Raw genomic sequence first — 26,499 nt, 5'->3', positions numbered from 1 at the left:
GAGCACCCACATAGGCTCATTAGTCAGAGTGCTTACGGGACCGAACGGACTGGGCCTTTCTCCTGCCCTCTCTTTCCCTCAGCACAACCCCAGTGTTTCTTCACCTGCTTTTGCAGAAGTCGTATCCAAAACGCTGACCCGTTTTCTTTCTTTCATGCTCTTTGTGCCTCTTCGCAGAAGATGACGGCCTGTCTCCTAGGTCCAAGGATCCAGTGCAAGGCAGTCTCCCCTCCTGCTCAAGGGGGACAACACTGAAAAGAACATGCAGGGTAAAGTCCCTCAGTCACTGGGGGGTTCTGGGCCACCACCGTTTCTCAGGGACCATCTGGTGGCCTCCATACCCCAGGCCAGGGCTAACTCCTGTGGTCCCCCCTCGCATGCGCAGCATGCTGTCGGTGACACAGCCATCTCCCTACCAGTCGGGAGCCAAGGGGTTTCCACCCAGTACCCCCAGAAGGTACCCGTGCCCTGCCTGCTGGGGCAGAACAGGAATTCTTGTCTGGGGTCCCCTGTGGCGCAGAGGAGCCTCCGGAACCGATCGCCATTTTGGCGAGGTAACACATATTTGTGCTTTCAGACGCAGCTCGCACTGACGCGGAGCTCATGTCCTCCATGATGCAACAAATCACTCTGTTGGAACAAAAAATAGAGAAACAAGCACAAGAAATCCAACTGAAGGTAAAAATCCTGCCCCTTACTGCACCTGTTCTGGGCCCTGCTTTGACACTTGAAGCCACGGTAGCATCTCACCGGCTCAGACCTAGCTTGGGCTAAAACAAGTTGATCTGTGACCTGCTCTGTTAATGGCACAAACAAGCCTTTGCAAAGCAGCAGAGCAGCGGCATCGGTCCTTGGGGTGGGAGAGCAGACAGCCCCGGCTGTGGCTTCTTCAAGTAAAGACTCTCCGCGCCCTTCCATGATCTCATTAGCTGCTTGGCTTCGGACCTTTTTTTTCTTCCTTTTGCTTTCTGAAACAGCAGCTGCTCAGACAGCAGAGTCATCCCGGAGCAGACCTCTTTGCATTACTGCAGCTTAGAATAAATGCCCTTTTTTTTTTTTTTTTTTGAAAGAGGTGGCTGCAAAGATGCTGGTTTTGTTTCTGGATCAGCCACTTACTGCAGGTCGGAGCACGAGCTGTGCCTGAGCAGGAAGCACAGGGGGACGAGTCCGTCTGTCTGCCGACAGCTCTCGTGCAGGCAGAGGAGGGGGAGACAGGCCAGCACGTCCCTCACTTATTCTGGGAGCAGTGTATTTATATCCCACCCCTCCTTTGAGTCTAATTAAGGTATTTGTGAGGTGATGCAGCCTTTCAGACCCTTATTTTGCCTGTCTGAGCGGGGTGAGGGTACGTACACCACTGACTCACCCAGGACTAATTGTGCAAACTGTGCCTCGAGGTCCTGAAGGCCAAGGAACTAAATGAGGTCATTATTTGTTCTGGTCCTGAAGGACAGGAGGATTGCTGAACTTGAAGAAAAGACGAAGACTCTTCAGAAAGGAGAAGGTAAAAATTGTTCTACCCTTGGCACCTCGCTCCTACCTGTGGGAGAGCTACAGAGCTCCTGATGCTGCAACAGAGCAGGCTTGGAGACCGCCTCTCCGAGCCACCCTTGCCTTAAAAGCCCAAGAGCCTCTTTGGCGAGCGGCATCCGTGACGCACACGTGGCACCGTTTGCCAAAACAGATCCGCACTTTATACTTGCATCTGTCACTCGGCTTTTCTGGTGCAGGGCAAAACATTATTTCCTGACCTATTTTCTAAGGGTTACTAAGTTTCCACGAGCATAGACCAACCACACAGATACCTGAGGATGGTCAGAAAAAAGGACCGGTAAACACTGCAGAGTTCAACAGGCTGAAAAACCAGGGCTACTCGCAGCTAAGCGAAACCAAAAATGGACTTGGAGTCTCGAACAGTATTACGGCTCCAGGCTCGCTTGCCCCATAAGGCAGCCTAACTCTACCCTGAGCTACGGCTCCAGGCTCGCTTGCCCCATAAGGCAGCCTAACTCTACCCTGAGCCCAGCTTTGAGCGAGTCACTGAAGGTCTCCCCCTTCACTCAGTTCCTTGGAATTCAGCAGCTCTCCAGCTGAGCCCAGACATGTTTCCTACCATGGCTGAACTACCTTGTTAGCACAAAGCTGTGGTAAGTTCTCCGCTTCCTGAGCAGAGAACAAGAATAAGCCTGTCAAACCACAAACATGTTTTGTACCTCATCATGCATTGTTCTAGCCATTCAGCCCAGGTTTCTGGATCCAGCTTTAGTGGGCACCTGCTCATTTTTCTAATAGGTCCCTTAAGACTGAGTAAGCCAAGCAATTCGCATTGTATAATGGCGAACAGCACCGCTCACATCAGCTTCCCGCAGCACAAAAGTTCACCAGCATCGTTCACAGCTATCTTTTAGTCTGTCAGCAGCTCTATCAAACTGCTGCAGGTTGGATTGCCAGGGACCAGCAGGCAGAGCTCACAGTCAGCTCCTGTCTCGTACGGGCTTGAGTTCCCTTACGGCACAGGCAGGTACTGCGGGGCATCGGCGCTGCGTGACACGGGTTATCTATGGCTCCTCTTTAAGGCTGTACACAGTAAAACCGAGTCTTCCCTTTCAGATGCTCCTGACTCATCCACAGCAGAGGAACTGGAAATTCGGTGCCTTCAGCTGCAGACGCAGGTCTGGGAGATGGAGGTGAGAGACCTGCTTCGCTTGCCCTAAGCCATCTGCACCTTTGGTATGAGATCGCCGCAGTCCCAGGCTGCTCAGTCTTCTTCAAGCTGCTACTTTGATCACCACAATTCTTCACCTCAGCCCTCTAAAAAGGAACGAACAGGTTGGATGTGAGCTACAGGGCAGGAGGAGGGGTTTTTTTTAATGCATAAGCATTTGTGCCTCCTGCAAGCCTCTTCCTTTTGATTTCTAGTACTGTAGAAATATTCTTTGCAGCTACTACAGTCTTGGGAGATCACTGTGTCACTACAGATACTTTCATTCTCCCTTTTGCCTACTACTAGTAGAGCTGCTGCTGCTCCCCTGCCAGGGACTTTGTCTGCCAGGGCCGAAGAGCCCCAAATCAAACCTCTTTCACCTCCCCTCTGCTTCTCACGGTCACAGCTGACCACCCTCAGGCTTCCATTTCGAGTTTTCTGAAGCTCTAGTCTACAACGCTGACTTGTACTTTCCTCTTACAGCGGTTTCTAAATGACTATGGCCTGATCTGGGTTGGAGAGAGACACGAACAGCCGGAAGATTTAGAATCGCTCAAGGATGAAGAAGAGCTGCCAGCAAGGAGCCTCTGGAAGCCAGGTAAAGCAGCAGCGCCCTTTGCTGAAGCAGCCTGGCTCCTGCTGCGTGCTTGGAGAAGGCGTGATATTCCCCAGAGCAGATAAGCATCACAGACCCAGAATTTGGGTCTCCAGAATTTGTGATCCTGTGCTGAGGTCTCCACGTCGGCCCATCTCAGGGACAGAGACGCGGAGCAATTTAACAGGAGCTAAGCCAGGCAGAACACCGGTATTTCATACACCTGTATTTCACGAGCCCCGTCCAAGGGCAGAGGAGGGAACCTGATGGCTCAGCCATTGGAAGGACCCCTGGCAGCAGCTGCTTCCTGAGGAGTTCACATACCCGCAGCGTTTGAAGCGCAATTGCTCTAACACCACTGACGTAAAATGGGTGGAAAACGGAATCAGATGCTTTGCGTATATAGTAGCTGTAGTAACTTACCCATATTGTCTGGCTCCATCAGAGTATTGTTTGCCTTTCCTCCCAACCACCACGTGAGCGGTTTAATTGAGACCTGACTGTGCTGTATGGGGGCCAAGCATATTTGGCAATGGCTTCTTAGGAAGTGGTAACAGAGAAAAAAAAAGACTACTACTTGGGCTGTACAGCCAATGCTGCTTCCTAACCACCATGCAATATCAGCCAAGTTATCCTTCCCTCCCTTAGATCCAGGAGGGGAGAAGATGGGGGAAACAGTAGAAATAAGTTTCATTGTTTTCAGCTCACTTAGCCTTTTTAAGGGGTATTTCCCCCGCCCTCCTTTATCGAATTGTAGAAAAGCAGAACAGAAAACAGCAAAGCCTTTGCCTCTGCCTACACCTCTTCTTTCATTTCCTCTTCTGATTTCATTCTTCTGTCCCATCACAACTTTTACTGCTTCACCCTCCAGCCTCCTCAAGCACCCAGAAAAACGCCCTCAGCCGCGTCCCACCGAGAGCGAGCAATCGGCCGCGGCAGGCGCAGGCAGCCCGCTGCGCTTACACCGGCAGAGCCTGCCCTGGTCCATTTATCCAACCGAGTTAACCCAACTCGTTAAGTTCCTCGCCCTGTGCGTTTTACAGCACCGCGTTAAGGGGCAACACAACGCTTCTGGAATTACAAGCGAAGACGACGAGCTGAGCGTGGTCTGCAATGAGCTGGCTGCATCGGCAGCTGGCTCGGGAGCGACGCTGCCTGCGGCAGGGCGGGTTCCCTGCTGCCCTGCCCTTGCGGCTTCGCGCACACCCCTGCGAACCTGGCAGCGCTGCACCGCAGCGGCGGCCTTGCGCCACGCTTGGCAAAAGTGTGAAAGGCAAAGCATGGAGCGGCAGCACAGACAGCCCAAAAATGTTTGGACTCAAACGCGCCTCAAATTCACACAGAGGTGAAAGCTGCTCTGCTGGCGTCCCCTTCCCCCGTAACTCTGATCCCTCTGCCACAGGTGAAGCACGTGTCTCCAAACACCAGATTGATTTTGATTTAATCTTGGAAAACGTGAAGGATTTGAACGTGCTGGCTGGAGAAGGCGTTTCTCAAATCGAGCACGTGCCTGGGGGCGCTCGGCTGAGGCAGCCAGAACCCCTCCCTCTTACGCTGTATCGAAACGGGATCGTCATGTTCAACGGACCCTTTCGGCCCTACGAGGACCCATCAGCGCAGGTATGGAGAGGTCTGAGGAGGAATTAGACTTAGAGCCACCCTTCTGTCATTCACTGAGCCTCGGGAAAGGACACGTGTAGGAATAGGGCTCGTGAGCTCATCCCAGCCCTAGAAAGGAGCAGCTACCGAGACCTCCAGCTTCCCACCTGCCTTCCCCCAGTGCCCGTAAGAGCTGGTACGTCTTCGTGTAGGACTCTTGAGAGATGGAGATTCTGGGTCTTTGAGGCAGACTTTTCTGCACAACAATACCACCACAAATAGGAGCAGCCCAGAAAGAACATACCAGTCATGGGAGAAATAGGAAGGCTGAGGTATGACCATGAGCTCTCCTTCTGTTTCAGCAATGCCTGCAGGACATTGTGGATGGCTATTTCCCTTCAGAGTTGCAGATGCGCTACCCGGACGGCATCCCCTTGCAGGTGAGCAGTGCAAAACCCTAGTCAGCAGCTTTTTGGAAGAAATTGTTCCCTTGTTTCCCAAGAAAATTGTTCGGGTTTCTTTCACCAGTCTGCTGGATGCTTCCCACAGCAAATTAAGTTTGAGGTTTCTGAGCACAGCAAACATGCGGCTTAATTCTGCGCACGTGTGCCTCGGGAGGGGTGGCCGGGAGCACACCTGCTGCAGCCGTTACAGGAAGCACTGAGTGTTTCGGCGCCGGGACTGAATGGTTTCTCTGCCTCGGTGAGTCTCGGCTTGAAACGAGACTTCTAAGAGCACAGCAGGCTTTGCAGCGGAGCAGTAGCACGTGCAGCATCTGAAGAGCGGGGTAACAAAAAGGAGGAAAAAAACATTCTCAAATAGTTCCCCTGGAAAAGCTTTTAAAAACAGTTTGAACAAGTATCTCTCAAGGAGGATGTCGGGAGAGTTGATTTTGCCACAATTTAAATGGATTTGGCCACCTGAGGTTCTTTTGGGCCCCCCTTTTTGATTTCTCAGAACTGGCAAAAAGCCAAGGCCACGTTTTCAGGCAGAAAGCAGGCAGAGAGCCTCGGAGGACTCTAATCTAGGTCTTCAAGTGCATCCGAAAGGGGAGCAGGCACCACGCAGGGGTGCACCTCCCCACGGCCACGAAGGGAGCAGGGCACGACTGCACGGGCAAGTACGGGGCCAGGCCAGCCAGGGCGAGCGGGTGGCTGGGGAGTTCGAAAGTGGGATGGAAGAAGCATTGTGCAAGGCTCCTGGGGCTGTGGTTCCCTACAATCCCTGCGTAGTTGGCCACGTCTGGGAGCCGCAGGGCAGTAATCCGGGGTAAAGAGAGACACAGAGCACATCCCCCTACGACACGGACAGCCAGTGCAAGCGGAGCCAGGCAGAAAGCCTGCCCGTCTCCAGCCTTCCCCGCTGCCGGGGCGCGGGGCGGCACGCTGCCTTCCGCCGTTCGCTGGAGCCGTCTGCCCGCCCCGCTGCAGCCTCGTGCTGCCAAAGCCCTCTCCCCAGCCTGCTGCTTTCACATCACTTTCCACCCGGAGAGCGTTTTCAAGCGTGGAAGCAGACGCAGAGGAAAGGCCAGGTCCAAGCACGTTTCTCAAAAGCTCACGGGAAGGAGCAGCCGCCCGGTGCCTGGTGCCTGATGAACGCTGCGGTCTGGGTGGGCCACCCCGGGGACCTGAGGGATCCGCCAAGATTTGCTTTGTTAGAGAGCCTATAGGAGCCGAAAATGCATTTCGTTGAATTTGGACAGCCCGAGCAGCTTCCAAAGAAGCAGCTGTCTTCGTTTCATTTGGGGTTTACAACTCTTGATTATCGTTGCTGTGGTTTATTGTGCTCCGATGTGAGAATGAGCTTTTGCAACAGTGATTTGCTTATGGCAGCCGGCCTTAATTTGACAGGTCACTGACAGAAGGGACGTGGTATTTCGGGAGAGAGACCTTCCAGGGAGTTTTCCTGGCCACGGCCAAGCGGTTGGCCATTCAAAATCAAGCGAGGTGCCCGAAACCACTGAGATCCCAGGTAAATTCTTAAACCGGCCTTAAAAATACAGCTAACTCCCAAAGAGGAGAATCGAAACCTTACCGGGGAAGTAGCAGGTAAATGTGTAGGCTCTCAGAGAAGAAGGCAACACTGCTGGATCAAAGCCCTACTCTGGTAGCCCCAGTGTTGCTCCAGGAGCTGGGAGCCAGGCAGCACACGCGGTGTCCTCTCATCGTTAAATCCGCTGAAGGAATAAGACCTGACAAGCCATAAAAGACCAGAAAATCAGCGGGTTTCCAAAAACACATCTGCCCTGCACCTTTCTGAAAGGCCAAGCTCCTTCCAGCTTCACCCTTACCAGCATCAAAGGATGCCGAGGAAACCAGGCAGCTCTGGGGGAGCGGCTTGCAAACCTCCGGCTCCCTGCAATCCCATTCCATAAAGGTTCTTCAAGCCAGACCAATCTTAACCGCACCGAATACGGGACGATTCCTCTTCAGACTTTCATAAGAGAATATGGACACAGGCCACAGATTCCTCATTTTGCTTCGAGACTCTAGCAGTCTGCGCAAGCAAGAGCTGTCAGGGCTGGAAAGCCAAATGCAGTCAGCCATATACACAGAAAACAGCGGGTTTGCGCACACATAACTAAATAACCTGAACGCGTGCATCGCCCGTCAGCAACGTCTTCCTATTTATATAAAACTGTACTGCTTGCTCATTCATCTCACAGCCATTCACAAACAGAAGCTGTGCTAAATGTTTCCTTTATCCAAGTAGTAAAAAACCCAATTGCCCAGGGACACCACAGAAAAAGGAGTGGACACCTACAAACACACCCTCACAGGGGGAAAAATTTTCCAAGTCTGTAAGAATTGTCATCGTTTCAGTTTTTCCCACCGACGGCAGGGCCAACCAAGTTCCTACCCACTGCGCGTCCCCGCCACGCGCCGAACGGGCTGCATGGCTGCTGGCTGCTGCTGGTGACAGTCAGACATTCGGTGGGCCAGAAAGCGGGACAAGCTTCAACGGCGAGACCAAGAGCCAGGCTCAGCCTCGCTAGGGGAGCTTAGAGCTCTCCCTGTCGGCTGTTGCGCTCTCTCATTTCACCAAATCGGTGTGTTCTGGGTGAAAATCCTTTGTCAGGAAGGTCACCCACGGCCACATCTCCCCTCTGCTCTGGCAGGTCCCGAAGTCTCCTTGGGGCAGTTGCTCAGCAAGCTTTCCGAGCCCTTGAACCACGGAGGAGAGGCGCTCGGTGCCCGCGGCTCAGCCAGAGCAGCACAGCAGGTACGAGCGGAGCCCCCAGACACCCACGGGACGAGGCCGGCAGCAATTCCCTGGGCTCAGCGCCCTGCGCAGCGCCGGCACCCCCTCCTCAGGCCTCTCGGCTCCGCGTAACCTCTCGCTCCCAGCGAGGCTCCGCCGGAGCACCCGCGGCACCGTGGCACCTGCTCCAGGGCCTCGCCGGCACCGGTTGCTCCCCGCGCGGAGCGGGCAGCGGTGACGCTCCCCTGGTTTGGTTTCAGGGCCCTGGTGGGGTGCGGAGCAGCAAAGGGATCCTGGTGGAGACGCCCAGGCTGTCTGCCCTGGAGAGGTACAGGCACGGCCCCCGGAGCCCTGCCCCGTCAGGCTCTCGTCATCCTCCCATTTCCCCACTGCGGGTTTATTCCAGGGGTTTCAGCTGAGTAAATAGACTTTCCCTTTCATACCTTAGAAATAATCGCAAAAAAAGGCCAAGGCTGGCCTTTTGGGAAGACCACTGAATTATTCATGCTAAACCTGCCATCTTTTACATCTTTAACAAAAACTTCTGTTGTTCAAAATGCTCCTTATTGCTGTGAAATACTTTTCCCGACAGCAAGCCAAGGCCTAGGAGTTTGAAACCACCTAAGAAGCTGTTTGCGGTCACGTTAAATGGGAGAATCCCTCCAGGAAGCCGATGCCCAAGTGGGAGGTCACGCTAACAGCGCTTTTCCACTCACAGGCTTCTGGCAAGACAAGACCCAAATAGCTAATGAAAAAAACCCCCAAGCAGATTATTTTTAATCAAAGAAGTAGGGCGAGGTACTCGCCAGACAGCCCTGATCTAAAATGAAAAAGCTAAAAAAGGTCAGCAACCCTCTTCCCAAGGCACCTTTAAGCAGGCAAAGCAAAGCAGCAGCGCGGTCCGTGGGTCAGCCCGCTCGCCCGCAGTCAGACGGGGGCCTCCTTCACCTCAAGGACGCTCCCAAACGTGACACTCCTCTCCCCCGTCCGGATCGCCCCGGCAGCCCAGGGGCTCTGCCCGCTGACTACAGCGCAGCCCCTGCGGCCGGCAGAGCCCTCGCTCCTCCGCTGACGAGGTTTCCCAACCTCCAGGGTGAAGACGGCTGAAGAGGCTGAAGCTTCTGCCCCCGACGCCTGCACTCTCCGCATCAAATCTGAGAGCGGGGAGCAGACGTACGTGGTCAAGATGCTGTTCACGGAGACCATAGGGGACCTGCGCCAACACCTCGCCCGTGCCAGGTAGGCCGAGGATTCCTCCCCTCCTCGCTCCCCAGCCGGCTCCGTCAGGCCCCAGGGAAGGTTTCTGGGCTCCGCTCGAGCCCTGGAGCCGTGCGTCAAACAGATCAGCCTGAGCCTCCGCTGCTTCGCCCCCACCGCCGGAGATGCTCTCTGGGCAGCCCCGCCAGGCTCACACTTAGCTCAGGGCGTTTCATACCCACCTTTGCCAAAAAGCTGACACAGCAGCAGAGAGAAGCCTCTTTTGTCCTCCCCAAATTGCCATCTGACCCAGGTCCATCGCTGCCTTTGCCTCCCTCCAGCTGCTCAGCAGCGCTCGCCTGACTATTGCCACCGTTCCCAAGGCGCTGGTGCAGCTGGAAGCCGAGCTGCAGCCTTCGGCTTGGCTCATGGATCCACTGCTGGATGAACACCACCCTTTGCTCAGCCAGCTCTATATCCCAACGCGTTTAGTGCTGCCGAAGGGCTCGCACGTCCCTTTGGGGACGGCCCCAGACGGCTGAGGGGACCCCTCTGCTCTCCCCACTCCTGCGGCAGCCGTAGCTCACGGCCCACGATGAGCTCGCTGCTGTTGGGACGTGAGAGCCTCCTTCCCCACTGCAGCTGCGCGGCCTGGAACGGCCGCTCCGTGCCTGGCTCTGCAGTTCGGGCGGGAAGCCCTTTTTTCGGCTCAGCCTGCACTTGTGAAACAGCCGCTCCCTCTGCTCTTACGTAGCGGCAGCTGGATCGGCCAGAGCATCCCAGCAAAACCTTAGGGGATCCTGCGCGTAGGAAAGACTGTGCTGTTCTTTCCTAGGGGTGGAGACTCCGACGCGTATGAGATCATCAGTACCTTTCCCCAGAGGGTGTACGCGGACAACTCCAGGAGCCTGCAGGAATGCGGCCTGATCCCCAGTGCCTCCTTGCTGCTGCGGAGAAGAGACCCCTCCCAACACGGGGGGACAGGGCTGCAAACAGCTTAACAGCCCCGAGCAAGAGCCGCTCGCCCCCAGCGCTGCGGGAGGAAGGAGCTGCCTTGCACCCTCAGCTGTGTTATAACCTCCCCTGGCTGGAAAGAGAGGAGACGGGCGTCTTTCTCGATTTTGGTTCATTGCGCCGTTACCTGGGACAGAGAGAAGAGCTCGGAGGCAGCGCTTTGGCCTCTCCCTTCGGCAGAGGGTGCCAGGCCCCGTCCTGCTGCCTCGCAGGCGGATGCTTTTCCCCGGGACAGGTGGGCTCCTAGCACAGGGACGACTCTGTCGGCTCAAACCGTGGCCTGGTTTCTCCCCTCTGCCGGAGGTTACAGAGGCTGATCCCTGCCCAGGGAAGGCCTCCAGCTTTACACTTTACACCGGTACCGGGCAGTGGCTTAGCTGGGCGCAGGGATTCTCCATAGCAGTAGGACAGACAAACAGCCAGAGTCAATTTGCTTTCCACACACAGCTGCTCCCCAGAGATTTCAACCGCGCTTACACCACGAGAGAACCAGGCTCGGTTATATGGTCCCTGGTGAAGCTAAAGCAAAAGGCCTTGAGCCATTGCAGTGCTGGGACCGAGCCAGACCCGTCCCCGCCAGGAGATCCCGCTGCTGGGTTTCCTGTACGGGAACAACTCCTTCCCTTGGCCAGCCCCCAGCTCCAGCGGGGCGCAGGCTCGCAGCCACGCCGAGCCCGCACCGAGCTGCCAGCCTCCCTCCCTCCCGCCAGCCGCTGGGTGCTGCAACAGGACACCAACAGGACACCGTGTCATCGGAGAGGAGCATAATCCCCTCGCTGCTTCCCTGCTGAACCCCGAGCAAAGCATCCTCCTCCCTCTCCCGCCGGCCGGCTGCACGCTGCAGGCCCCTTTCCCCAGCAGATTCTTCCTGTTTCAGCTGTGACAAGCTCCCGCTTGATCCCAGCTGACGACACTCCCACTCCTGCGAGGCAGCGCCTTCTGGCAGGTTCCCTTTTAGCAGGGGCCCCGTGCACGCCGCCGCCCAGCCCTCGTGAAAGGCTCCCAATAATTTAAGTTGCAGTTTCCGCTTCCGTTAAGGCTTCAGAGGCGCGGCTGCTGTGGCAGGGGGCGGGATGCCCACAGCACGTCCCGGACCCCTCCGACCGGAGCTGGACCCTGCGCAACTCCAACAGAGGAAGCACCGCTCATGCAAACCAGCCGCGTCCACGGGCTCCCCGGCACCAGTGACTCAGTCCCCACGGCTCCAAGTTACCGTCCTCCTTTTTCCACCTATAGCAGACACAGGAACGTACGGGGACCCTTCCTCCGGGGCAGCCTTCTCCACCGCCCCCGTCTCCCGGCCATAACCGGCCAGGCCCCCTTTGCGCCAGGGGTTTGCTTTTCGCTCACGTGTCCGGCTGAAGCTGTCCCTCCCCCGGGCTGCCGTTCTCGCCACGCAGAGGAGAGGAATGCTTGAGAGGCACCCGCCGCTACCGCGCCGTAGGAGATTCAGACAAGTCCCAGGAGCCTCTGATTAGCGGCAGCACTCTAAGGTGTTAAGAGCTTTGTGCCAGGCTGCAGCAGTGAGTACAACTGACTCAGCTTCTCTGGGCTAGAAATGACTTAGAATCGTTAGGCAGGGAGATGTTTAACCTGTAGTCAAAATAAAACGAAATTTAAAAGAAAGCCACGAGTACCGACGTGAAAGGTACAGTAACATTTAATAGCATCTCGGAAGACAACACTGGTTATAAATTTGCTTTTTGGCAGGAAAACAAAATGCACTTGGTCCGGGTTGCAAAAAAGCCAACTCAAAAGAGGAAAGATAAGACAGCCGGAGCATCAGCTATTCCGGAGCAGCCCTGAGCCGTTAACGCTCAGGAGAGGGCCCTGGCACCGCACCGTGGCGGAGGGCAGGGGGGGCAGCACCGGCCCCGCTTCCAGGCCCATCCATCCCCCGGGCAGCCTGCCGAGCGACGCCGGCCTTGCCCCCCGCCCCGGCCTCCTCCGCAGTGGGGGCTCAGACCCCAGCTTTGTGCAGTATTTTTGCATTAAAACAAAACAAAGACATCAACTTAGTTGCCATAATCTCTGCAGTTGAGATGAAGGAAAAAAAAAAAAAAAAAAAAAAGAGAAGGAAGTGAGGCAGCAGGATTTACAATTTTAACAGCAGCTGGGAGAAGCGGGAAGTAACGCGCAACCCTAAGCCCTTCCCTCCCGAAGCAGGAGCTCTCCCTGCAGAGGAGAGGGCTGACGGCCGGCCGCACTTCGCACAGCCCCAGAGGCTTTGCTGTTTACGGAGGCACTGGAAGCTGCGGTGCGAGCCAGGCCCAGCTTCGCTCAAAGGCCATGCGCAGCGAGCATCAGACTTTCTTTGGATCCCTCTGAGATGATATCGGGGTTAGGCAGGAGGGAATCGTAGGCAGCTGCAACGAGTAGTTTTGGTCATGGGTTTCCCTATGCTGGGATACAAGTCGTGGTGCCAGGACAGCGCTGACAACCTGGAAGTGAAGGTGGTCGGAGATGAGGGTGCTCAGGAATGCAGGTAGAGTCCAGGACGGGAGGGGAGCCCGGGCTCAGGCCAGCTTCAGGAACTCCTGCAGGGTGTTTTGCTCCACCGCTTCCACAAAGAGCTCGTAATCCTGCAGGGAAAAGCCACACGGTCGCTCACAAGGCCAGAGCGAGCGGCACGCTCCCGCCGCTCAGGCGGCGCGGGGTCCCCGAGCCGCGGCACCGACTGGGTCGCAGCACGGGTGGCAGCCCCGCGGAGGACGAGAGGACGCAGCCCCGCTGCCCGCCGTCACCCACAGCCCCCCTGCCCGAGTCCCACTTGTCACAAGCCACCGTGCTCCAAATGCCCGCTAACCCTGGCAGCGCCTTGTCCGCGCGCCTCACAAGAAACGCTTTTTGAAAGGCATTTTGATGCCGTTTGTAGCAGAAACAAGGGGACGGGATTATTGCCCGCCGCCCAGCCCCGTGGTGCCTATCCCCCGCGCGGAGCGCGAGCCTCACCCCGCAGTAGTGGTCTCCGTTGACGATCTGGGGTGGGATGGCTTTGGGGTTGCCTGCCTTCGCCCTCATCTCCTCCCGCAGAGCGTTGTCCTGGGAGATGTCCACCAGCTCGTACTTGATGTTTTTCCCATCGAGGATTCTGGTTACTTCGCTCTGTTGGGATTTGATCTGGAACCCGGGCGGGGAAAGGCAGGCTGCGGGGAGCTGGAGAGGAGCCCGGCGGGCGGGCACGCGCCCCAGCGCGCCGGCCGCGCTCAGCGCGGCGCTCACGGAGCCACCGCTCCGCACCCGGCCGCGGGGCTCGGCCCTGCGTGGGGGGACACCCAGCACGGGGGGGGGGACGGGACACACACACACGACACCCAGCACGGGGGGGGGACGGGACACCCAGCACGGGGAGGGGATGGGGGACACACGACACCCAGCACGGGGGGGAACGGGCTCGGGGGAAGACGGGGACAGGGCACCGGGGGCGGGGGGGCTTCGCAGCCCGAGCAGGGGAGGGGGCACCGGGGGCGGGGGGCTGCGCAGCCCGCCGGGGAAGAGCCACCCGCCCCGGGGAAGAGGGGCCCCGCCGCCGCTCACCTCCCGGGATCCGGTCACCGAGGTGCTGTAGACCTTGAGGGTGCTCATGCTGCGATCGCGGCCGCTCCCAGCGCTCGGCCCGGCGGAGGGAGGCGCGGAGGGAGGGAGGGAACGGGCGGCCCCGCCGCCGCCCCGCATGTGACTGCGGGGACCAATGGGGCCGGCGGGACCGGGCATGCGGCCTCGGCGGGGCCCTGCCCCGGCCACCGGCCCCGCCACCGGGCCCTGCCCCGGCCACCGGGCCCGGGCCCCCGCCACTGGGCCGCGGGCCCCCGCCCCGGCCACCGGGCCCAGCCACCGGCCGCCGGGCCCAGCCACCGGGCCCCCGCCCCGGCCACCGGGCCCCCGCCACCGGGCCCCGCCACACGGGCAGAGCCCAGCGGCTTTATTTTATACTCGAAATACTCGGTTACAAACAAGGGGGGGAAGACAAAGGCGGGGGTAAACACACGGCGACCGAGGCGACGGGGGGACACGCAGGGACCCGGGGGGGGGGCGGGACGGGGACACGCAGGGACCCGGGGGGGGGGCGGGACGGGGACACGCAGGGACCCGGGGGGGGGGCGGGACGGGGACACGCAGGGACCCGGGGGGGGGGGCGGGACGGGGACACGCAGGGACCCGGGGAGAGCGGGATCCCCGTCTGGGCCCGGCTCCGGAGCGGGGGCATCGCCCTTCCCCAGCGGCTGGGCCAGCGCCAGGCCCGGGCCCCGGGCGTGGGCCCAGGGGGGCTCGGCCACGCAGGCAGCGCTGCAGGGGCCGGGGGCAAACCTGTCCCCGCGCAGCTCCCGGGAACCGGCGCTGGGGCTCGGGCCCCGGGAGAAGGCAGGGACGGGGACGGCGCCAGCAGCACCCTGCTGCCCTGCGGGAGGGAGCAGCTTCCCCGGCGGGCGCTGCTCCGCACCCCGGTGCCTAGAGAGCTCCCGGCAGCCAGGACAAGAGACTTCAAGACGGAGCCTTGGCCCACATTTAGCTCAGTACATGGCATCAGCAGCCTGGGAACAGAAACAGCCAGAAACGCAATACGCCAGATGCGGCAAGAGCAGGGGGGGCGGCTGGCTGCCGGCCCGCACGCTGCCTCTCTCCCCGTGCCGTGCAGGGGCGGCTCGGGACAGCAAACTAACCGGTTTCTTGCCGCCATCACCCGTGGTGGCCAAACGCTAAGAACAAAACAGATTTGGTCTTAAATTTTAACACAAAGGAATAACAAAAGCATTTCTTCCCAAACCTAGGGCTCGCAGCTCCAACATCAACCAAGAGCAACCAAACGGACCCAAGTTTCAGCCTTTTCCCCGCTGCCATATAACCGACCTCTTATCTTGCTCTAACTGAAGGAGAAAACCGAAGAAGTTCCACCCTCGGCACCACAGCGCTGTCACAAGCAAGCGCTCAATTCTGCAAAGTTGCCACTAAGGTCAAGGAGGGCTGTGACAAAGCCAACTGCATCCCACGCCGATTTATTTAGAAATCTCGTTATTCAGCGGAGGAGCGGGGAGTTCCCAGAGAACAGGGGGCAGGGCTGCAACAAAGCCCGAGCGGTCGCTGCCTTGCAGGCACCGGGCAGAGCTCTCGGGTCCAGCTGCACCCTCCTGCCGTGTCAGGCCCAGAACGGCTTTCTCCCCGGCAAGCAGAGCACCCGGCAGAGGTGCGTCTCCCCGCTGGCCTGCGGCAGGGTCCCCCGGGGACGCAGAGGCTCCCTGCGGCTCTGGCAGGGGCTACGGACACGCCAGGCTCCCCAGGATCGTTTGCCACGGCTCTAGAGGCTGCCATGAGGAACAGCAGTTCCTCACCCTGCCAGCAGATGCATTAGGCACGGATGAGCGTCAGGGCAGGAGGTTTCTCTAGCACATTAAGGCACTTCAGCATCAGCCTGCTTCCTCTGCAGTCTGAAACGCGCCCACGCTCAGAGCGCTGTTCCGGGGGGATAAAAGGCTTAAGGCTTCTGGGGTGACGGTGCCCAGGGGGAGCGTTTTCAGAGTCATCTTTTAGTGTTGCTTTATTCCCCAACTCCTGTTGGCTACTGAAAGACTCCGGTTGCATTCACCCGGGGAAAGCAGGTCCTGCTCCATGAACGGCTACACAAGCACCCAAGCCAGAGCAGGGCACACGGCACCTGAGGAGCCCGTAGCACCCGGTGTAATTAACACAGCGTAACTGGCACACCTGCTTGCCTGTGGAGTCCACAGATATCCCCCGAACGCTCTGATAATCCGCTGGTCTTACTAGTCACACAGGATCTGCACAGAGAATTTATCAGAAAGGCCAGGGCATACATTTCCTTTTAGTGATGATTTTAACTGTCGGATTTGCATGTTCAGCATCTGACATGCCTGGAGGGCAATTCAGAATTCATCTCCCAGCATCAGAGACAACACCAGCTCTAGCAAACACAGCATAAACACATTCCACAAGATCAAAGCTTCTGCAAAGCCCGACACCGAAGCCCTGAACGATTCCAGTTAGCCAGTCAGCAGCTAAACACTTCTGGCAACAACCCCCCCGATTTCTCATGGATTGGATAAGTCACACATCTTGTACCCGAGCAAAGGGATGGTAAAGTGCTGAATAGGTGTTGGGTTGCAGGAGCTCTAGACTCCTGAGGGTTTCAAGTCGTCTTCTCCCGTCTTACTTTGGGGAGTGTTCCTTACTGAGTGATGCAGTTGTCTCCCATGTCCTGAGCATATCGGTCCGATATTGCCGTCCTTAAGTCCTCCACCTCTTTGTGAAGCTGTTTTACCTCCACCAGTTTCTTTGCAAGTCCATCAGGGCTCAGCAAGTCGTCCTTCTCCTTCGCAGAGTACTGCACAGCTGTGGGGTCAGAGAAGGGAGTCACCTCACACGCGATTCTGACCGAGGATCACGCACATTTGCAAGTGAGCCAGAAAAACCAACGCACATTTGCAAAAGAGGTGCTATGTAACATTTGGTTATTACAGCACGCACCTTTAGAGCTAGCTAACCACAGAAAGAAGATTCAGAATCCCAGACAGATGAGAACCTTCCATGCTGTAATATATGCGAGTTATTTAATTCTGCGGCAGCACAGGAACCGAAGGGTTTGCTCCGCCATCACTCCACATACTTACAGCGAATGCCCAGGAGCAGAGAGAGGTTGGGATCCTTGCCCTGAGCCCTCTGAGTGACAATGCTGTAGACAGACTGCAAATCCTGCAGACAACTGGCCAGCTCGCTGTGCAGCTCCTGGGCGAGGCGGGCTGTCTCCGCAGGCAGCGGCTGGGTTGTTAGCTCTGCCTGCCGGAGTCGTTCCTGAAGGGTCAGGTTCTTCTCAATGAGATCCTGGTTCTGCACTGAAAGCTGAACAAACGGACGCAGCAGGTTAGTGGTCACTCGGTACAGAACTAGCACGCTTACAGCAACTTAACGCAACTGCTCGATGACGACGGGAGCGCCGAGGGCAGGAGGAGCTGGTTTACATCGAGCCCTCCAGACTCTCGCCAGATGAGCGACTGCCAGTCCTAGCGGGTGTGAGCATTCGGCTTGCCTGGCTCAGACAAGAAGCGTCCCATCACGCGGCACCGTCCCTGCCGGGGCACGACGCAACAGAGGCGGCTTCCAGGAGGCTGCGCACCAGCCGCTCACCCCAGCGCCGGCCATCCCTTCCCTCAAGGGCTGCCATTGTGCTTGCCTGCCTTTAGGCTGGAGAGTGGTGCTCAGGCCTGCCCTGCAGCCAGGGCTGTCCTGAGTTTGGGCTCCTGCTCGCTGCCTTGCTGCCCCCAGCTGGCAAGCTCAGCGTCCTCCACCACAACCCGGGCTGAAGTTCCCGAGAAACTGCCTTTCTCCTCCTGCTCTTGAGCAGGGAAGAGCTCCTTTCAGAGCACTGACCCGGCCAGTGACTAGCGGGAAGCAGGAGAGGTTGTGCTGCTGACTGCAAATTAAGGGCCTTGGTAAAAGACAATCCCTTGTTCGTTCAGCTGCTATGCTCGGGCACTCTAAACGCTCCTGCTCTGACCTCTTTCACAGCGGTCCGGAGCTGCTGCAGCGCGTTTTCTCGTCTCATCGCCTCCTCTTTCAGAGCTTGGCTTGTCCCCTCTTCCTGGGCCACCTGCTCTTCCAGGTTCTGGAACAGACCACGGGAAAGCAGTAAGTCTAACTCGCTTCACAGCGGATTCTCAAGTTCTAGGTCCCTCCACAGTCATCTCTCACCTTTACTTGCAAGGACAACTGCTCCATCTTCTTCTGCTGTTTGTCCACAATCTGGAATCAAAAGCAGAGGCATCAGAACTGGCCACACAGATGCAGTAATTCCACCAGGATTTCTCCTTGGGTAGGACAGCATCCCCTCTCCTTCCCTTTCCTGTTCACTTACTGCTCTAATCACTGCCTCTGTTAGTAATGGACTTAGATTGCCCGATAAAAGGCAGCTGATAAAAGGCACCATTAGAAGCATCAGCTAAAAACAGAATGGAGAAGTTGCATTCTTGTGGTTTTCCTCTCCCCTCTTCTGCATTCTGCAACTTCTCCCCCGTGTTACTACAGGAGTGCATGGTTATCACACCAAGAACAGCGTAAAACCCCTCGGTTTGGAATTCCAGGAACTGCTGCTTCTGTGCAATTGTGACTGCCTATGACTGCAAAAGTCCTCGATTTCATTTTAGTGCCTGGTGTGACTCAGTGGAAGGAAAAACGTGTGACTCCCAGTTGGGACAGCCTGTTACCTTCCTGAGGCAGTCGCATTCTTTCTTCAGAGAGTCATTTTCTGTTTTCTGTCTCTCCCCATCCTGGGCAGGGGTTCCTCTCTCTGCATTCTTTACGCACTGCTGCATCTTGTCCTGCAAGCTGACATGAGCAGAACGCCATGGGAAAGCCAGCTTTATTTGGGGTGTTTCCCCTCACTAAATACGAGGCAGTGAATGTTTTTCCTATCAGGTGTCAGTGTTGCCCTCTTTGCATCCCAGCTTGCAAACTGGGGTGTGAAGGAAGGAGTCCCTCTCCCTGGACGCAGCCCTGCCCACGATATTGGCACATTTGCAGAGATGCAACGATTGTGGATTACGTAGGTCCATTTTGCAAGGAGTTACAGTTGAGAGCAACAGCCCCAGGACACAGACAAACCCAGGTGACAAAAGAGGGCCCCCCCTTTCTTTCAGCCATCTGGTTCTGCTCCCACCCTCCACTGCTGGCTCGCAGAGTTTGAACGCGGTGTTTTGGCGAGCGCTCACCACAAATCCACGGCGACCTGGTTCTGACCGGTGCGACAGTGGCTGTGCTGAACCATCACTGCTCTTGCGCAGCGATTACTTCGGTGCTAAGATGAGGCTTAGTCTAACCCTCCAGATTTTTACCTGCGCACAGTGGAAAGCAGCTCCATTTCCTTGTGTTTTTGGGTTTCTAGCTGCATCTCTTGCTCCCTGAAAGCAGCCCGGACGTCTCCAAGCTCCGTTTCCAGTGCCAGCACTGTCTCCTGCATAGCAGTACTCTTCAGTTCAGATTCCTTCAGCTGCAACAAAGACCATCACAACACTCTAGAGACCTCCCAGGGTTTCACCACACACACCGTGTTTCAACCACATTCGCGAGGCAGATTTTTACTACTACGTGGCAATTCTCAGCTATAGCTCAGAACATTCCTCCTCCGAAAAGGTCAGACCACGACGCTGCTTGGGCAGCTGCCCAGGGGATTATCTGCAGCTATAGGAAAGCCACCTGAGCAGGTATGAAGAGCTACCATCACGACTCGGAGGAAGTGTTACCTTCTGACTCTGTTTCTGGTGGTCCTCAAGGGTTGGCAGATCAGCCAGGTATCGTTCCAGGGTCTCAATTCTCTGTTGTCTCTCTCTGCTTTGTTCAGATTCCTTCTGGCATTTCTTTTTAAGATTATTAATGTGTTTGTCTCTTCCCTTTACCTGCAGGGACAGTCATATACAAGTCAGTTTATATAATTTCTTGTCCATTCTTCAGCCCTCTAAGCCCACTCATTTACCTTTTTGTACAGCACAACACCACAATACAAGATTACTAACTCAGCAGCATTTCTGCTCACTTCACTAAAGACAAGCTTCTTCTCTGGTTAAAAGAAGAGGTACTGAAATACTTCTAACTGCAGGAGGAAGGGCTTTTGCTTATAAACCAAACAATTCTACAAGGAAATCGGAAAATACCTACAATAACAGACTGCCACAGAAAACTTTCACCTACGCACTACATTGACTTTTAGCTTCTTGAAGAAAAAACACCTTCCTATCTGTAGAGCAACGGAATCATACCCTTTCTTCCTGTTTCTTCAACTCTTCTGCATGTTTCTGCATAGTTTCCTTCAGCGATTCCCGGATCAGCTTTGCGTCCACCTCTGCAGCAGCCAGTTTTCTCTCCAGTTCAATCTTTTCCTTACTGAGGGATTCAGTCTTCTCTGCGAACTGTGCTCGAAGAAACGTGTTCTCCCGCTGCAGCTCCTGCGAACAGCCAGCCCGTGAACCCTGTCCGCCAGCACTAACAGTTAGGTGCAAACTGGCACTAAGCAGCTGCACTGCCTCGGAGCCGCGTTCGCAGCCCTCCCGATTCCCAAGCATCATTCAGCCCATCTTAGAGACTGCAGTGTCTGAAATAGCACTTGTCAGTGCTGCCAGGTGCTTGCATCGCTAGCACGGCTTCTAAACAAACCGTAGCACTTCAGGGCTCGAACTCTCAAGAGTCACAGATCTCGGAGATGCCAGGTGACCAGCACCCCGTACAAAGCATAGTTTTACTCTGCATAGCCCTCCTACTCAGGAAACACCTAACGAGAAGTGGCAGGGCTGTTGGATTCAATACATATTTCATACTGACACCCTGCTGCACCCAACTACCTGCATTCTCAACATGTAGACATCTCCGTAGGGTGCTGGACAGCCAAGCAGGGCACTGTGAACCTGCAGTTCACTTTCACGGACCTTCTGCTCCAACTGGGATATGTGTTGTCTTTGTCTGTAAAAAAAACCAAACGGGTAATCCACTGTTCTCAAACATACAGCAGAGAGCAATACAACACAACAGTGCCACCGCTACTCTAATGCTCCGTGCAGCAACACGCAGAACAGAAAGACAACTCTGCACCTCAGAACTGACCTGCAGAGCAATAATCTGGAAGATGTCCACTCTGACGTTTTTACAATTGGTATTAACTTTTCTTCCTTCCCCTCCCTTCAAAGGCTCCCCCCCAGCAATGATTATACATAATCACCGGCAGTGCTAGGTTAACGGTTGGACTTGATGACCTTAAAGGTCTTTTCCAACCTAAACGAGTCTGTGATCCTATAAAACACACAAGCCTTGTGTGCTTTGGAAGATCCAGCTTGGCTGCAGAGCTTATGAGTAAAACGAACAGACAGAGGACTCAAAATGAGCAAGCAGAAAAAGTATTTACAGTCCAAATGCTGAAGGTAGTTTTCATGAGGACTTACTTTTTCCAAAAGCTTATGGACCACTAGCGTTAGGTATGAGAAGTGTCGTTTGCCAGCCCAAACTCACAAAGAACAAATTTAAAATAAAGATCTCCAAGAGCTCCCAGAAAGTCCTCAAGCAAAAAGGCAGCAGTTATGACATTCCAGATAATCGTGATGTAAACAGAAATCTTTATCCCTTACAAAACACAGAAAACCATAACTGAAGTTGATTCATTTGAACCCTTCAGGGTCATCACCCTAATTCCAAGAGGAAGGGGAGGCGCGCTGTTCTCAAAGGTCTTTATGTTCTTCTTTGCAATAAAGAAAGCTCAATCAGGTAAAAGGGACTCAGATATGAGCTTTCCTCGGTACTTTCAAAACCCTCCCTTTCCAAAAGGAAAAGCGCTGGAGTCCTTGAACCACGTGTCAGTACCAAACTCTCACCTGTCAATGAGAAGCTCTTTCTCCTTGAGCAGGTTTTCGTTGGAGTTCAGCATATTGATCCACTGGGCTGGATCAGGCGTAGGCAGCGACGGAGAATACATGGAGGGATGGTGGCAGGCGCCTCCATTTTGTAACTGGAAAAGGAGACAAAACGAGGAGGGAGAGGTTTGTGCTCCACAGAGGTAATTGCAACATTGCTAGAGCTATTCTGCACACTGTGTGCTCATCTGCATGCCAGGACATAGCTATTTCAGTCTCTGTCGATGTCCAAGAACAAGTAACTTTGCCCAAGCACAACTGGAGATTAACAAATAATTTTAGACCACTGTGCTAGCTCACTGGAAACAATTTGTCTCCATTAGGGTACAGCTGGTGGGAGGTGATAAACAAACTGTTCCCATCTAATAAACTGCAGTTAGTTTTACGTGTCTTTTAAAAAAAGCCTCTTTCCTAATTCTAGACACAGAATACAATTATTCTAGAAACTTAAGAACTTCTTGGCGTGCTTTTTCTTTCCAGTTTCTAGCGGACGGGATATTTCACCTCCTGATCTGAACGGCTGTGCAGTGCTGTAACATAATACAGGGCTGCTCTACATAAGCAGCACATCAAACGATACCTGTGACACCACACGTGAAAACAGATCATTAAGAGACTTCTGGTGTAAGACAGGGAGAAGCATGAGACATTTTCCCCCTTGCTTCCCAAGTCTGGGGCAACGATTCAGGACTGAAGAGACAGGAAGGGTTTCAAACACATACATTCGCACCAGCAGCTCCCTACCTGCATTTGCTCTATTTGGAATCGCACTTTCTCCAGCTGTTGTTTCCAGGCATTGAGCTCGCAGACCCTCTCGTGCGGATGTAGCGTGCAGGCTTCTTGCATCCATGCTCGAGATGAAGGAGTTACAGGTTTTGAAAAGAAATTGTTGGCCTGGAGTCCCGTTGGCATCAGCCTGCTCCCGCTCGGCCACGTTCCGTCCTGGGGCTCACAGGCTCCGTTAGCCCCTGCCGCTTGCTTACTCTCGGGCAGCACCTTGTAGTGGTCCTTTCCTGCCTCAGCTGCCCCAGAGTTCGGATTGAACTTCTGGAACCTGTGGAGAGGGTCAGTGCACAAACTATCCAGAAAGAGAGACTGGTTAAGGGTGCGCTCGATGGCAGGGGTGTCAAACTTCCAAGTATCTTCTGTTCTCATGTGATCAGAAACGGGATGCCAGGATTGCTCAAAACCATTTTCCCCCGAAGTCCTGTAGAGACGCAAGAGATCCCTGGGCGGCACCTGAGACGACTTTGCGGCATTAAAGTCTCCGTTTCTCGTGAGCCCTGCGTGTTCGGAGGCAGGTCCTGGCATAGCAGGTTTTGGAGCACTCTGCGAACAGCCCTGGTCTCCCGCAGAGCACAGCTTGGAGGGTGAGGCGCCCAATGTAGAAGGCATAACATGGGCTGTTGGGATGGTCACTTGGGTTTTGATGGGCTGGAATGAGGAACCGTTACTGGAATTGCAGAAGTCTAGGGAAAGAAGAAGAGTGATGCTCTCATTACAACCCTGAAAATATTCTGACGTGAACAGCCATTCCTCTGCCAAACAACTTTTCAAAAGAATTTTTAAAAGCGATTCTTTTCCCCCTGAGCACGTCCTCCTAAGCCGCAGCAGCGCGACCAAGGCATTCCTGGGCTCCCCCTCACTGCAAGTTTCGGGAGCCTGTTGACATTCTCCCACCACCGTAAACCACGGGGAGAATCCAAGTTTAGTTCAGCACACATTTTTAATCCCTTGTTTTTAAGCTACTCTAGTATAATCTTAAATCAATAACGTTATCTTTCTATAGGTTTAGAAATCAAGTCCTTTAAGTTGAATAAAAGGCTGAAACTTACTCAGCTGAACACTGAGACCTTGATTCTGTTCTGCCCGTCCCACAGCTCAGCGACTCTGAACCGTAACCAAAGCTAACTGCAGCCTCCACTAAGCCCATGATGAGCTTCAGACATAGCTGAACACGGGATCACACAGCAGCTGACCTTCGAACTCCTCCAGGACGCTGCAGAAAAAGAGCTTTTTCTAGAGGTGAGAGCAATGGCTCTCGCCTTATTGCCACAGGAAACGAGATAGAGTTCAGCGCACGCACCCCGACGCGAGCCCGTCCTGTCCGGCAGGCACCAAACCTGGCTACGTGGAAATACAGGGCTATTCTTAGCAACTCTCAGATTTCAATACAGCAACAGCAAGAGCTGAGAAAGGCAAACAGCAAAGTGCCTGTTCCCACTCCTCGTCCCGATACGCTGTGTATCACAACAATTCCAGGTTTCTCCCAGATACACAAACTTGTTTTCTTCATGGGTTTGGCTAAAGGCCCGTCCTCACATGATGTTTCTTTAATCCAACATCAGGGCTGCAAGGTCACTCTTCCACCTATTTGTAACCTCAAAGCATTGCTACAAGAAGGAATAAAAGGTTACGATTTGAATGGGACCAGAACCAGATTCTGCAAAGCCCATCATCAAACGGCAGGAAAACTATCACAATAAGGGCACAAACCCCTCTCCTCAACAGCGAGCACGAGAGGGAAGAAAACATCTTGGACATTACTTGGCTGTGCCTAGGAACTCCGGAGAACAGCATGCTACCAAGCAGTCACAAGCACATTCACCTTGGCAAACGGAGAAGAGACAGTACAATTTCCTTTTACAGCCCCTAAATTTATAGCCCAGTATCGCTGTCAGGAACTCGCGTTCTCTGACCAGCACGCCACGTGCGGATGCTGCAATCGGTTCCTTGAGTGTGCTAAGGGTCATCGCAGCGTTTCTGACTAACGCACTGGCCCGAAAGTCGGCGTGGTTCAGCCAGCTGCCAGTGCCGCAACCCAGCCTCAGCTCTTACAAACAAGGCTACGACATGACAAGCGTTCAGAGGGCAATTTCCGAAAGGGCCATCGCCATCTCCCCTGCCCTCGGCAGGCAACTGGATATTTTATTATGCTGAGAGGCTAAACGCTTAAACAGGCACTCTAGTGGTATTTCTAGCAATATTTTCACAAGCCAGACCTTTTCAAAAGCCTTCGTTTCAACTCGCACATTATTAAGATCTATGGCTCATTCAAAAAGCTCAGGGCAGCTTGTGACACACGTGAATGTGTGAGGTTCTTTTAAAGAACTCCACAGACTTCCTCGCTGCTGAAAGACGAATCAGTGAATCAATAGTGGCTTATGTCACTTTGACGGGTGAAGACGAAAATACAGGTGGAAAGGATTGCTGGGACAGGCAATGTCACAGAACGTGCCGCAGCTGAGGGCGAGGCTGCAGCATTCTCCAGCGAGAAGCACACAGCTCTAGCACTGGGGAGACTTACGCACAAAGGCACGCCGATCTGAAGTCTCGAGAGGCACCCGTAAATTATTTCTTAAAAAAGATAAATCACACAACAGACTTGCTGATAAATCACTTGTTGGTCAATATGAACCAGCAAATCACCAAGGGGGCTCTTTTAGTCAGTTAAAAATGCTTACTACACTTAAGAGGACCAAACTAGCTTCCAGAAACAGCAGGTCCCTTAATCACTTGTTTGTATTTCAGGCAGCGTATCTGTGTGCCGAGGCACTGGTTTTGAAACAGTCTCCAAACGTCATTACAGATTCTGCTCTCCCCAAGTTTTACATTCTAGGGTTCGGTAATATCGGGCTATTTAATCCTTGTCGATCTTCTGAGAAAACTTAGAGTCTTTGGCTGTTAGTGTGTGACCCCACGCTCACCATCACCTTCTGTGCTGTCCGAGCAGGAGGTCCCAATGCCCCCATCCCCGCTGTCGGCCACGCTTGAGCAGCGACTGACGCGGCTCTGGAACTTCACAGACAGCATAGGCGTCTTCCAGTCACTCTCCAAGAAATGACTCTTCTGACTGGTGCTGGGATCTGGAGAGAAAAAGCCAGGGATATTTATGTTTTAGCCAACAGACTGAAAAGCCTTTTAATACACCTAATTAAGCCATACCTCATTCCCCATGCTATCAAAAACCAAACTGACCCTCGCTTGACTCCCTGTATTGCTGCTAAAGAAATCTCTTTTACAAAAGGAAATGGCAGCAAGTACAGAGAAGTCACATCATATCAACAGGAGACTGAAAATCAATCTTATTACAGCAGTCAGGATGCAAAAGCAGTTAAATATATTCCCATTGAGAAGCTTGGCGATATTACACCCAGGCGATGCTCTCAAACCAAAAAGAGCAGCAGCAGCGTTGGCACCCAGCAATACTGGTAAAGATACAGTTTTGCATTAAGTGTTAAGAACTCTTCCCAATTTATCAGTTATCACTCAAGAGATAGGTTCGTTATCAAATGATTCTCTACCCTTGGATACCCATGCAATTGTTTTATTTTGCAGGAATAAGATTTTTTTTTTTAATAAAAAGCATTTTGGTAAAGGACTCTTCTCAGGGCCACATGTCTCCTCACAGACACTGAAACAGGATCCGACAGCGGCGTGGCTTTAACGGACTGTCCTTACCCGATGGATTGTTCTGCTGGAGCATCAGGTCTGGATGTTTCTCAAGAGCAGCCATCTTATCTAGCCAGTGAACTACAGGGCGATAAATAAAAATCATAGCTTAACTCAGCATAAACCAAACCCTGTTCCCACTAACCAAGCAAAGGGTACACACATCAGCTACTCTTCATTCAGAGTAACGCGGTATTTCAGTTAATCAGCACCTCCTCCCAAGGGCCCCTCTGTTTCATCCCCGCAGCAACAGAGGCAATACTTGGAAACCCCTTGCAGTTACGGTAGGTTTGCTTCGCGCCTGGGAAGCGAGGAGAGTTCCTGTTTGCAACGTTCTC

At 54.5% G+C, this 26,499-nt stretch overlaps 3 protein-coding genes across 3 annotated transcripts; 1 reads left to right on the top strand and 2 right to left on the bottom strand.

The window, feature by feature from the left end:
• Positions 1 to 377: 377 nt before the first annotated feature.
• On the top strand, positions 378 to 10,423 carry UBXN11 (UBX domain protein 11; the record flags this gene model as incomplete). The annotated part of the gene is made up of 12 exons (XM_082329756.1): positions 378 to 444; positions 578 to 678; positions 1,450 to 1,504; positions 2,611 to 2,687; positions 3,188 to 3,302; positions 4,702 to 4,919; positions 5,261 to 5,338; positions 6,749 to 6,869; positions 8,017 to 8,120; positions 8,360 to 8,427; positions 9,192 to 9,338; positions 10,132 to 10,423. 12 exons carry the CDS (start codon positions 378 to 380, stop codon positions 10,295 to 10,297), a joined length of 1,317 nt encoding a protein of 438 aa, XP_082185882.1. The 3' UTR covers positions 10,298 to 10,423.
• Positions 10,424 to 11,960: 1,537 nt separating this feature from the next.
• On the bottom strand, positions 11,961 to 14,024 carry SH3BGRL3 (SH3 domain binding glutamate rich protein like 3; the record flags this gene model as incomplete). The annotated part of the gene is made up of 3 exons (XM_082329631.1): positions 11,961 to 12,892; positions 13,263 to 13,430; positions 13,848 to 14,024. 3 exons carry the CDS (start codon positions 14,022 to 14,024, stop codon positions 12,827 to 12,829), a joined length of 411 nt encoding a protein of 136 aa, XP_082185757.1. The 3' UTR covers positions 11,961 to 12,826.
• Positions 14,025 to 15,878: 1,854 nt separating this feature from the next.
• CEP85 (centrosomal protein 85) lies at positions 15,879 to 26,237 on the bottom strand. Its single transcript, XM_082329598.1, has 13 exons — positions 26,171 to 26,237; positions 25,423 to 25,575; positions 22,454 to 23,178; positions 21,671 to 21,804; positions 20,651 to 20,768; positions 20,072 to 20,257; positions 19,559 to 19,711; positions 19,151 to 19,305; positions 18,524 to 18,644; positions 18,012 to 18,062; positions 17,818 to 17,925; positions 16,934 to 17,162; positions 15,879 to 16,655 (listed from the first exon to the last, which is right to left on the bottom strand). Exons 1-13 carry the CDS (start codon positions 26,223 to 26,225, stop codon positions 16,492 to 16,494), a joined length of 2,352 nt encoding a protein of 783 aa, XP_082185724.1. The 5' UTR covers positions 26,226 to 26,237; the 3' UTR covers positions 15,879 to 16,491.
• Positions 26,238 to 26,499: the final 262 nt, after the last annotated feature.

Source organism: Platalea leucorodia, assembly GCF_965183815.1.
Source record: "Platalea leucorodia genome assembly, chromosome: 18".
NCBI lineage: Eukaryota > Metazoa > Chordata > Aves > Pelecaniformes > Threskiornithidae > Platalea > Platalea leucorodia.
The sequence above is the reverse complement of the archived record's forward strand: the minus strand, read 5'-3'. Positions and strand labels throughout refer to the sequence as shown.